Raw genomic sequence first — 13,930 nt, 5'->3', positions numbered from 1 at the left:
ACAATAACTATTTAACCATCTGTTCTACCTAATACTGTAGGTATTTCATTTCTTACTATGATCTTTCTTATAGTATGTAAAAATATAATTTGTTTATACTTAAACAGAAAACAAATACACCAGAATCCAGTAACTCTTTTTATTCATGTTCCCCAAAATACATTTAGTTATTTATAAAGCAAAAGTGCAATAAAACGTTTCTACATAGACATTTTCACATTATAATACAACTGAGTTTATAACATTATTCATCTGATATAATTATAACATCTTAATGCAGTTAACATATCAGGCCATCCAGATCCTATGATCTATCATAAAGTTGCCCAATGATTGTATCAAAAGCTGACAATCAGCTACTAGAACTGAACAAATTTTCATCTCAATATAATGTGCACTACTGCAGTGTCCTATAATTTACATGAGAGGACAAAATAATGATAATTCTGTATTTTTAATATTAGACACATTTCTTTATTAAACTCTGGCAGTGACAAAATTCTGTAGCATTATATTTTACACACTAAGTATATAAGAAGCATTCAGCTGATTTTCTTCTTTTTCATTCACTAATAATTACTAAAAACTATTAGCATCAGTTAACCTAAGCCTACATTACTAAAACTGTACAGCTAGTTCCATTAGATTCCACTTTCAGGTAAACATTTAAACATATATGTATCAATTTTCCATCTGCTTAGAATGCTGTGATAATAAGGGGTTCACCAAGTATGGACAAGTATAATATGTGACTACCTGTGTTTGTAAAGTGATGGTAGTAAGCATTCCTCAAATGTGCCATGAATTAAACATCTGTGCTAGTCATATGAAGAGACGGAGAAGCTGTGAGTGCTTTCTAGAGAGATGGTATCACTGCTGCTGGAGGTCACAAATCCATTTCCATGTGAAAATACATTGATTTTTGACATTTCAGACTAACTATATAAAACAAATTGGACTTATTGTTTGTAAGACATTTCCCCACAAGGACAATTTCTGGGGACCCAATGGCTGAATTGCAATTCTGCGGCAGAGACACAGGTAGCAAATTCACTTTTGGTACATTGATACAGGCACCACAGTGCCCAAAAGCTGGAATAACCAAGTGCAGTGGAGGACCAATTTTCATAGTCCTGCATGACCATAATGAGAGCAGCCAATATGTCATGTAACCGTAGCAGGATGCATGGTAAACATGACAGTGGCAGAGAAAATGTAATGTTCAGTGGACAATGCTTTTATTAATGTATCATGGAAAGTCTTCTTCTTTCGGCTTTTCCCGGTTAGGGATCACCACAGTGGATCACCTGTCTGCTCAGGATTGGCAGTGGAGTTTTATGGTGTCAAGTTGCCAGCCCAGCACCCAATCTTCCACAGAAGGCACACGCATGCACACATTCACACCTAGGGCCAATTTAGTGTCCAGTCCACCTACAACATGTCTTTGGGATGTGGGAGGAAACTGGAGTACCTGGAGGAAATCCACATAACCACAGGGAGGACATGCAGACTCTGCACATAAGGCACCCCAGCCAAGGATCAAACCGGAGAACTTCTTGTTGTGAGGTGACAATGCTAACCACTGCATCACCATGGCCGCCCATTAATGTATCATGCAAAGTAATGGGTGTGTTTTTTTTCTTTTTTTTTGTGTGTGTACAGTATATGCTTATGAAACTACAACCTATAGCAGTGTACAGTCACAGTGGAATCCTATATATTGCAGTAGTCCCACAAATGTTCCAGTGTGTTTTAGGTGATGCTTTCTAGGCACAGAGGCTGTCTTATGGGGAATAACAGACATTTACCTGAGCAGGGATTCTCTGTGGGCATTCATTAAATTGTGTATTACTTTCAGCCACTGGTGTCAGGCCTCCACCTGACTGTACATCCATGAAAGACCCAAGTTGGACAAGTCACATGCATGCCAGTATAAGCTATTAATGAGTTAGTGAAGAAATGGAAAGATGGTGAATTTAATGGCACTTGGTTATTTGAACTGATACACTAGGTGGACTGCAAAAGCAGAGTGGTGACATAGTAGCTTCTCCAAATGAACTTCCTGGGTGCCAGAGGTGGGAGGTAGGTGGGTATGGTGAAGAGCCAGAAGCAGTGGACATTGTAGATGAGAGAAGCGATGTAGGCAAGGACATCAGCTTTCCAAGTAAAGTATCAGATATTGGAACACACGTACTGAGATACTGGCCAAAACTATGGTATGCCTGGATTAATTTTTTTCTGCATATCAAACAAAAGGCAATAACAATGCTGGTGTGACTGGGAATAACAGAATTTAAAAAGTGACGACATAAAAACACAGATGGCAAGTATTAGAATTTAGAAAATATAAACTGGTGGCAAAAAGGGCTCTGAAAAGTTAGTGTAAGAGGCTGTGTATATATTTATGCACTCAACATATATAATTCAATATTAAATATTTTTTTTAGGGAGACAGTCCAGCAGAACTAAAACAACAAATTATTTTCTAATAGAGTTCTGATGTTCATTGTACAGCTCACTCAGAGTTTCTTGTGCATTACAACTTAATATATTTTGAATGAGGAGGTAGCCATTGGTTTCAGCTAATAATAGTCTGCAGGGAAATAGAGCACAGGGTACACCAGGTGAAAGCATCAGGTAGTCAACAGAATATTACTTAGATTTTAGATTTGTGAGGTGACTCTCCTTTGAATTTATGTATTATTCAATGGTATCAGTTCAAGGAGAAACATTTATAGATTAGAATATTGAATGCTTTTCAAAGTGTATAATTAAATATACATTTCACTATCCAATATCTGCAAATGAAAAGTAAAAAAAAAATGTCATGGAAACTAATCTGTTACAGTCCACTACTGGGATACAGGTAAATACATGAAACATGCAGTGGTAGCAGTTATATGGGAAAACATGTAGACTGGTTCAGATGGCACATGTGATAAAAGAATGGCATGTGCAAGAAATTTCTTCTCTCCCTTATGTGCATAGGGTTTTAGGTTGTTAACATTTTAAACTTCAGAAACAGGTTTTCTAAAACCACAGGCGGACATTCTGTCTAAATAAACGTGGATATTATTTAAACTGTCACTTGAACGGTATCATCAATGTGTTTTCTTTATTCTAGATTCAAGATGCATATTATTTTTCCATCAAGAAAAGATAATATTTTCTTCATGCTCCATTTAGACATGGATATTCATCATAAATAAAAATAAAGTGATACCTGGGTGAAACATGTTTTCATTCGTTACCACTTTAATATGAATATGCTTAAAATTAGTGTAATATTTTCAGGAATCTGCTGACATGAACTTATTTGAATGCCAGCTGTGTTTTACATTTGCAACAAAATAGCTATACTTTATTTCTAATCTAGACTGTTTTGTTTACCAGCAAGGATACTTGGATTCCTATTATAAAATCAATCTTCACAAAAAAACTCTCAGCACTCACTGCCTGAACCATCAATAACGATGTTGTCTAACAAAATGTTACATATGAGTACATTTTTTTTCTTTAAAATGTTAATTCTTAAAATGTCACTTTAAAATGCATTTCCATAGTATTAACCATAGTTTCCAAACATCTTGGCAAGGATGCAGAAGTATGCTTGAAGGAAAGTTAAACTTTGCATTTTTCTTACAGGTTATATGTGTCTTTGGGCCACAATAACCGTAATGGCAACAGTAAGCGCTTTCATGAAGTGAAAGAACATGGTATTTATAGAAGATCCAGCTCCTGAAAATGAAAGATAATAAAATAAGTGTTATTCTTCCATGCCCAGATTTCAGAAAGTAGCTTTAATACTCTTATTTGCAAGCATATTATTTGTTACAAAGCTAAACAAAAGTATTTGTAACTGCAAGTGTCTAAAGATAAAAGAAATGTGTCACATATTCAATAAAACACACACACACACACACACACACACACACACACACACACACACACACACACACACACACACATATGTGTGTGTGCATATATATATATATATATATATATATATATATATGTGTGTATATATGTGTGTATATATATATATATATATATATATATATATATATATATATATATATAATCAGGGAGAGCAGGGTGAAAGAGTCATGAGACAACCATACAGAAACTCTAATTTGTTGCTTCCATGTGTAGTATGCAATAGTACGTTTGCTTACAGAATGTCTTATAGCCTGTTATTGTATTATTCATTGCATGTTCTTTTGTACGTTTTTATGTACCTGTGTGGGGAGATTCACTGGTGGATCACAAATGTTTTCACAAATTGTTTCACCCTGCTCATATGTTGTGTGTACTCCATCAATGCATTCTGCTCTAATGAAGTGAGATGGCTGACTACATGGGTATGCAAAATACAAGTTTAAAGAAGAGCATTGTTCAATAGTCATTCTTCTCTATTCTTGGTCTTACTTTTGGGTATCTCTGAACTCAATAATTCAAGTCTCGAGATTTCAATAGGGAGATGCATGAAGGAGAGTCAGAAGGACATCTGCCTCATGACACCCCAGGGTGGGCATTATTTACACAGTAACGCACACCCTGTTGGGCAGTATTGCTTGTTTATGAGCTTCTTGGCCTTACTGAGTGAGTAAATGTAGGTATTGAATATGTGGCAGTAAATATGCATTGGATTTTTTTTTTTTAATAAGGAAGGGAATTATTTAGCCACATGTGAGACTTCATCTACACTACAGACTGAACCAGAAATGGGACAAAATTCTTCCCTTGCAAAAAAGACAAAAAGGGCCTACATAATGCAACTGTAACACTAAATGAAAAGAAGTTGAAAACACAAAAAGGCAATGTAAAATGTATGCGGCTGTTTCAGATATTTGTAACAATAAATAATTAACAGGTGTTAAATATTTGTTACATTATATTTCCACTTATTTTAAATATTTATGATGTAAAGTTTTAATTTTAATTCATCTATACAAACAAATGAATTTCTTCAAGTGGTTGCTGTCAAATCTTTTTGCAGAAAGTTGAATATGTGATTTTTTTATTTTTTGCGGTGGTGGTGCTGCGGTAGCGTTGTCGCCTCACAGTAAGACATTGTCCTGTTCGATTCTCAGCTAAAGTGTCTTCTGTGTGGAGACATGCATGAATGGGCGTACCTTCGTTGAAGGTTGTGCGTCAGGGCCGGCAACTCGGCACATAAAAATCTACTGCCAATCATTAGCGGACCAGAGTTGTGGCGACCCCTAACCGGGAAAAGCCGAAAGGCACAACAACCAAAAGGGTGATTGATATAAGTAATATTATAAATCCTAAAGGCTATCTTTTCAGATAACCTTCATTTCAGCCTCTCCCAAATGCATGAGTAATCATCTCTGAAAAGGTTAAAAGAAGTTCATTTTTATGGACCTTACCTATTTTAGGAGGGACACAGATAACATTATGGGAGAACAAAGGGTGGAGATAAAGGGGACAGTATTGTCTTATGGGATGATGTGGGCTATCTTAAGGAAACTATTTCATAGTTAGCGGATTGATTTTGTCAGAAAATAGGATCATAGAATCATAGGAGATTACTTGGCTATCAACCTGGAGGTCATTTCAGGCTTAGTCGTTTCATCCCAATGTAATACCATAGAAATGTTAGTTAATACCTGAGACTGCATTTAGTAATGACTGCCCATATCCAGGAGGGTTGTGGGCACTATTCCCAGTAAGAATTTATGGTGGCCCATCCACTCATCTAGGTTCCTTTTGAACAATGTCATAGAGGTGCTCTGTTTCACATGAATAGGTAGCCTATTCCAAAGGTGTGGCAGTCACTGAGATATGAAGCTGTCCCTCCAGCATGTACTATTTAAGTTGCAGGCCATATTTAGGTTCCTGGAATGGGCAGCCTTAGTCCTGTTTGATATACAGATATGCAGAAAGTTCATTAGGTTTGGGTCTGAGATTGCTCTGTAAGCCAGGCATCAGTCTCCTCTAAGAAGGCTACACAATACAGAGTAAAGTACCAGGGAATTTAGTCGGTCTATGCACTGCACATTCTGGATTCCCTTGATCCCCTTTGTTAGAATCCTCTGAGGTTTCGCCAACTGCTGCAGGTGGTTTGTACAATATATGCCAAATGGGGCATCATACTCAAGTATGGGGCAGATTACTGCTGGGTATAGATGGGTTATAACCTCTTTTGCACAGGAGATAATGCCTTTAGTAATCAAGTGTGCTATGTAGAAAGCCTTCCTTACTACAGTGGACATGTGATGGTCAAAGTTAAAGTCACAGTCAACTTGCAATCCCAAGTCCCTTACCACTTTGTGGGTACTTAGGGTATTGTTGATTTGATAGTGTGAAGGGACATTGTCTGTGCTGAAGGGAATGATGATGCACTTCTTTGCATTCAATTTGAGACGGTGACTAAAGCACCAGTTATTGGCCTGTGTAAGACCATCCTGAAGTATACTGACATCATTTGGGGGATTCAATAACTGCACCCATTTTGCAGTTGTCCAGAAACTTGGTCAGTCACAACCCCTTAGTTATGACCTGAACTTCTGAGAAGTATATATCAAACAGTAAGGATCCCAGCACTGACCCCTGTAGCATCCCACTGGTAACAGGTCAGCTGGTAGATGTGAAGTTATCCACTATAATATTGTGTGTCCAATTTGTGAGCCAGTTAGCAACCCATCTTACAACAAAGGGGTTTACATTCAGTTTGCTAAGATTATCACTGTCTGAGTGTGGGATTGTGGTGAAAGCCTTTACCAAGTCAAGGTGTGCTGTGTGCACAGATTTCCCCTCATCAATGACCTTGGTCTCATTTTCAAAAAAAATCCACCAGATTTAACAGTCAGGATCTGCCCTTAAAGATCCAGATTGGGTTGGATACAAGGTTTAGAGGTTGCCTATGTCTTTATTTCTGAGGTCTGTAATGTTATGTTCCATACCCTTACAGATGAGTCTGGTCAGGCTTATGAGTCTGTATTTCCCTGGGTCTGTTGCTAGGCCACTTTTGTGGAGGGGAATAACTGTTGCTGTTCTCCATTCTGCAGGAACAATGCCTGTGGTTAGACTATGATTGAAAAGGGTACTTAATGGTGATGCTTGTTCATGTTTTAGCCTGTTTAGAAGACAGCCTGGGATGCCATCTGGTCCCATACAGGCTGTGTTTTTTTGCCTTGGACAAGGCTTTGATGACCTGTTCTTCAGATATGTAGGGGGGGGGCTGGGGCAAGGTTTGTGATAGGTTTGGAGGGGATTGATAAGTGAAATGTTTGCCAAACCTATCCGCAAGCAGGTTTGCTATATCTGTGGGGTCAGTGTGTGTGTGTGATAACATTGGTCACTAGTTCTGCACCTACTTGGGTCCTACTTTTTAGGCTAGGTGCATAGCTTTAAAAGGACTTATGATTATCCTTGGTTGAGCTAGCTATGTTTTTCTCAAACAGACCAGTAGAGGATTTGACAAGTTGTCTTATTTGCCTGTTGAGGCTGAGGAGGGTGCTTTTCCATTCTTGGGGTCTTGCCTTTGTTTTCATGGACAGCAACCTTTTACATTTATTGTAAAGTTTGTTGACACTGAAAGCCCACCAGGGAAGCTTGTTTTTTACTTGGGCCTCTGGCTTTGATTCTTTCTGGTACAGCCAAGTCTATAAACTTATGCAAGTGATTGTACAAGGCTTTACTGTAAATGTTGTTATAGCTATCACTTCCAGCTTGAGGTGGGGCTCAGAATGCATTTATACCTTCACCTAGGAGAGTACAGTTTGCCTTGGTGAAATTTTTGGTCTGATTTCACTCTTTGTGAGTTCTGGTGTTAGTGTCAGCTCATAGGTTACTGATTTGTGATCAGATTTAATTAATGAGAGTCTGACAGTTGTGGTAGTACATCTGTTTGACATGTTAGTGAGAACCAGATCTATTGTGTTCATTCCTCTTGTTTGGGGTATGAACAATTTGTTTCATGTCATTTAAATTAACAAAGTCAGGGAACTTTTGTGCTAGTGGGTTAGGACTAGTGTAGGTTTCCCAGCTGATGGTGGGATAATTAAAATCCACCATAACTCGAGTGTTCGGTAATATTTGGATTGTCTCCAATTTAATCAAGTAGGTTTCATGCCCATCATGACCCACGGAGGGGGATCTATATCTGGCTATGACTTGAATGGGGGTCTTAACCATTGTAAGCTGAGCTTGGAGTAACTAGATAGGAGATGTATTTATTTCTAATATAGATAGAAACACCATCTCCTTTGGTTCTCATATGTTTATTTTGTAGTCTGAAGGTGCGGAAGGCATTGTAGCCTTGCAAGGCCAGGGTACTCTCTGAGGCCTTGAATCAGGTTTTTATGACTGTACAGACATCTACATTTTCCACAGATAGAAGTGCTTCCATGGTGTGCAGTTTTTTGGTTTAAGCTCCTAGCATTTAGCAGCATGACCCTTATTTTGTTATTATTGGCAAATTTCATGTTGGTAGGTTTGTTTTCAAGCCCTTGCCTAAAAAAGGCACTATGGAGAGGCAAGAGCCTTTGCCAGCAGCCTAAAGCCTTCAGGTGCCAGGCACAAACCATCTCTGGCAAAGCAGCAAGATTTGTCAACCATAGCTTCCCAGGCTGACAGGAAATTGATTCCCTTTGAATGACACCAAAAACTAAGCCAATTATTGAAATCAATTTTTTTTTGTTTATATTGTGGCATTATTCTAAGTGAGGGTAGAATGATGCTCAAGACTAGGGACATACCTGCCAGGGACACATACTCAAGAGAGCTCAGTCATGTTTCTCTTCATATAGTCCAGTGAGGTATGTCTCAGGTCGATCGCCCCAACATGAACTATGACAGTGTCATAATGATACTTGTTGCTGAGAGACCCGAGTGCATGCATGATCTGATGAATTCTGGCATCGGATAGGCAGCTGACTGTGATGGGGACATCCGTGTGTCTCACTATTGAGTCTCCAATGACTAGAACATTTTTTGGGGGGTGTTACGCCTTATGGGCTTGGTAGGTGAGACTGGTGTTTCTATATGTCATAGGTGCAATGGGAACTGTGTTAGTTGTAGCAGTCTTGTGTTTTGCAGGTCTCTGGTCTCTTGGTAGTTTTTTTGAGAGAACCTTTATGTATGCTTATTTTTGTGTTAGATGCGTACTATGTGTAGGAGCAGTGGTGCTATGTGCATGTGTAGTGGTGGGTGGGTTGACTACCTTTTCCATGTTACTGTTTTGAATGAGAGAGAGCATGGATTCAAGATTGGATTCAGGATTCTTGGTGTAGATGCATCTCTCACACTCTGTACTAGAGTGAGTTATTTTAGTAGAGGGTTTTCAGTGTACATGAGGTAAGTGCTATACTGCCTCAAGAGTCCCAAGTCAACAAGGTTGACAAGAGAAACAAGGGAGGTCCGACTGTCCATAATGCTAGGTTGAAGACTGTTGTTACTAAGTGGGGCTTTTCAGGATTGATCAAGAAGAAGCAAAGTGGATGAATATTTCTGCCTTGGGTTTTTTGTTGGTTGTTTAATATTTCTGCCTGTTTTTTTTTTGGTAGTTTAATAGATTTCAGCTCACTAGCAGTATTTCTTTGACTGAAAACTAAGGATGAGGGCTACACTAATGAGCTACAGCTGTAACTAATAGAAAAACTGTTGAATTAATATGTCCGGCTATGATGCACAATTGCATGGCAGTGCACAAAGCAGGGTGAAGCGTAAACAAGTAGAAACCTGCTGAAATGCAGGGCTTAAATACTAGAAGCTAAAAAGGTTCACAGAACCAAAAAGGATGCTATTCCATGTCCTAAACCAACCACCCTTCACCAGACAGGTTCCAATCAGCACAATCCTCTCACTAGAGCAGAAAGGTCCCTTCCAATCCAAGATGGCCTGAAAAACATGCTGAGAAGAAACAGCCACTACAAGCAAACCCAGAAGTAGCAAACCTGTATCTGGACCACACTACAGCTACTAGCTACACTAATTTTTTCGGGAAGCACTAGAGAATGTCAAACACAGCAGAAAAATAGCAGTAAAGCAATAAAAACATTTAAAACAGGAGAAAAGCAGCTAGGAGTCTCAAAAGAATGTTTTAAACAGCTAACAAACCAGTTATTATAACATTGCTTGGCAGGAAAACCAGAACAAGCAGAACAGATTACTTTGCAACAGTGTAAAACACCAGCAAATACTTAACAAACAGAGAAAACAACAAAAAGAGCTTTTTAAACAGTGAAAACAGCAATAAAATTAAACATTAAATAATAATTAAAAAAGAAAATGGTTGTGGACCAGACCACATTTTTAAATTTAAGGCTGGAATGTATTATTTTTAAGAAGGCCCAGGAGGAAAGCATCATTACAAGCTGTTAAAAGAATTGACAGTGACTTTTCCCCATCCCAGTATTTTTGTTGCCCAGAATCTACAAATTTTCTTTTCGATCCCCAGTAGACTGATACTAATAAGTAGAAAGCATTCCTGACTGAACCTTTATCTGCATATTACCTTGAGTAAAATCTAGACTGAAATATTCTACTAAATTTCTGAATCGGATAAATGAAATGCAACTGGAACCTGGGTGGTATATGTGCACATTGCACATAAAGTCCTCATATGCCTTGATTCCACATTGGGCAGGCATGGATACTGTTGATGTTTGGTTGTATCTGGCACAGTTATGTCAGCTATGATTTAATATATTTTTGCTATGTATTATAGAACATGTTTTAACTAAAAATGTTGTTTACTACAAAGAACGATATTACTGGCAGGTATACAGAACAACAAGAAGGGCATTTTTTGCCCTCAAATTTGCCAACCTTTTTATATGGTATCTAGAAGAGTTATTTATGATGACGGGCATAATTTATTCTTATACAGTATAGACATGTGGAGATGCTTCCTGGATGACTGCTAGTTAATCTGGATTATTGACAGAGAAGAACTGTTTTGCGTTATTTTTCCAGTATTTGAATGAAAATGTATGGGTGCCAGAGCTGATGTTTGTTTTACATCCCACTGAAATGTCTTTTTTGGATGTTCACCTAAGGTAAGGATTATGGTACACAAGGATATCATATTATACAGAAAGTCATTTCATAAAAGATTCTTTTCTAAAGGCAACCAGCTGTCTTCCAGGCTACATTGCCCAACATATTTCTAAGTCCCAGTTCCTTGCAATAAAAAGTATTTGTTATGCTGACCTTGAGTTAGGGAAGGCTCTAATGAATTAAGTTAAAACTTTTTGCAGAGAGGTACAATCAGAATGATATTATCAAGGCTAGATTAACATATGAAGAAACAAACAGGGAACAATTATCCACTTAAAAAGAGATTGAGATAAGACTAATTTGCAAAAGAGAGCATTCATTGCCACTTATGAGAACAGCATACACATATATTATTCATAAACATCATTAGAAAGCATGATCTTGCTGCTCATTTCTGCAAACAGATCTCTTACATGTGCTATGGTTCTGCAAATATGCACAAAACCTGTAGTGCTCTCTTAGGGTATGATTAGAAAAAATGGGATACTATAAATCAACTCTTTCCTGGGAATTAGCTATCCTTCACATTACTGACAAAATTTTCCAAAATGGAACTTCACATCTTGATCACGAGGCGTTTACTAATTAAATTATATATAACCAAAAAATGGTTAGATTGTACTAAACTTTCATGGAAGGGCTTTAGACATATGGAAACAACTTACATAGCCTCTCAAAAACCTATAGTGATGAATGTAAAGAAACAAATTCATTACCGGAAATGATGGAAATTACTTTTTGAACACATTTTGGATACCTAACAAAAATACGATTTGAACTTTTAACTGTGATAACCTGCAAACAATTAGAATTATAGAAACCCATTATTATTAGTTAATACCTGAACTCCCAACGTTACATCCAAGATACATAAAGCAGGACTAAATTCACATGTTTTGATCTCTCAAGTTCCCTCTTTTTGCCTTAGTAGCACTTTAATTAGTTGTTTGATGTAGCGTAGCTGTGTTAATAGTTTTTAATTGAACTCTATGTGTTATCATTACTGTATTCTTTCTTTCACATGTATGTTATTCTAGTTGTACTTGGTGCACTTGAAAATAAAAATTGCTATTTGAAGAAAAACATCATTAGAAAACAATGGCACATTCTAAGGGCAAATGATCATCTGTCTGGCTGAAGCCTTAGACTTATAATTTACTTATGTACCTGACATGAATATCACACAATATTTGAGGCACCATAACATGGAACAAGACAGTTAACTAGTCTATTACATAAGATACCTAGTGGTTCTGTTGCATGTGGCAATGATCTACGATGCAAGCTACCTCTGCTAACATAATAATACTTTTTATAATTTATTTGGTGATCATTTGTAAAAGTCAGAATGGCTGTATCTTTATATTTTTGCTCCTGTTAAACATTTTATCTGGGAAAGTCTGCACATATGCAGACATCTAGAATTTCACAACATTGAGTGATGCAAAATGTAGGAGAGAATACACTGCACAAGCAATAATGCCAGACAGTGTGTGTGTTATTGTGGAAATAATGCCCGCCCAGCAGTATTCTGAGGCCTGATGCTGCAAGTGGAGGGAATCTACACACCCTGGAGGGCATTACTGCACTTAGAGAATGAGCTGTCTGCAAAATTGTTGTGTTTAGTTACATATTTATATTTTTTTTACTATATGTTTTACATATGTTTGATGTAAAACAGTTCCTTCACCTAATGTTTCAAACTTGCTGTCGTATATGTTAATGGTGTTGGGGGAGGCATTTTACATCCAAAATATAACACTTAAAAAAATATCCAGGTAACACTTTATTTTTTGGTCCATTACTCCTAAAACGTTTGGTTTCTTACCAGTTGTTAGAGACTGAACTTACTAAACAACGACATACATTTGAGTTTCAGAGTACTATTTTATTCAGAAAATGCATGCTAACTCAAATCTTAATATTCAAATAAAATATTTCCCCCTTTTATTTTAGGTTTATTCAGATATCTTGAGCTAAGAGTCACAGAGGCATACCTCTCAACGGTCTAGATTTTTGCAGAATGCCCACATTTTTGGCTCAAATGTTTGGTCCCATCCTCATAAAATGTGTAGGTTTCTAGTAAATCACCAGGGACTGAAGTCAATAATTAATGATAGACACTGGAGTTTCAGACTTGATATCCTTCAGAAAATACATACTAACTGAAACTTTGTTATTCTAGTAACTGTCTAAGTTTATTAGTAATATTTAAAATCTTTCCCTGTTTTTGGTCCTTTGTCCTCCCTTATTTCTGGCTCTGTCCAGATTTCTTGTGCCGAGAGATTCAGAAGTATGGAAGAGGTATAGAAACTCATACCTCTCAACCATACTGAATTAATCAGTATTTACCAGTTCTGAGGGCAAAATAATGGGATGCCATGAATTCTGGAATGGCCCCTTGAATTCCCAATTTTTATTTATTTATTTAGAAAAATGATTCAAACAGACACAAAACAGCTTACACAGCAAATCAAAGTTGTATCCAAAGGCACAGGATCAGAGGCTAAAGTTGAAAACACAAATTTTAATAAAGCACGATACACCAATAAATCCAAAACTGATAAACACTATAATTGTGGAACCAAGGGGGTGGTATATTTAGGGGTTTGCACCTATTGTTTAAGTTTTTATGTTGGTAAAACGGAGAGAACTTTAAGGAAAAGGGTGTACGAACACTTCTATGATATTTCTAGAAGTAAGGAGTTTAATGCATTCTTTAAACACTCTCAAAAATGTGTAAAAATGAACCTAAAGTTTATGGTGCTAGAACAAATCACCCCAGAGGTAAGAGGGGGAAGCTGGGAGACTCGTTTAGAGTTTCGTGAACTTTTTTGGCAGTTGAGATTAGATGCCACTAGTTCTCCTGGATTAAATGATAGTATTAATATAGGATGTGTTTTGA

At 37.3% G+C, this 13,930-nt stretch overlaps 1 protein-coding gene across 1 annotated transcript in view; it reads right to left on the bottom strand.

Moving 5' to 3' along the window:
* Positions 1-3,237: 3,237 nt before the first annotated feature.
* LOC122816734 (mesothelin-like) overlaps positions 3,238-13,930 on the bottom strand; it is a 464,103-nt gene continuing 453,410 nt past the window's right edge. Inside the window, exon 19 of the mRNA XM_044089728.1 lies at positions 3,238-3,738. Within this exon, the coding sequence (XP_043945663.1) occupies positions 3,647-3,738 (92 nt within the window). The 3' untranslated portion in view covers positions 3,238-3,646. The remainder of the gene's footprint in view (positions 3,739-13,930) is intronic.

Source organism: Protopterus annectens, chromosome 12.part0 (genome assembly GCF_019279795.1).
Source record: "Protopterus annectens isolate FY-2018-M chromosome 12.part0, PAN1.0, whole genome shotgun sequence".
NCBI classification, from domain to species: domain Eukaryota; kingdom Metazoa; phylum Chordata; order Ceratodontiformes; family Protopteridae; genus Protopterus; species Protopterus annectens.
This window is presented reverse-complemented; position numbering and strand designations above follow the sequence as displayed.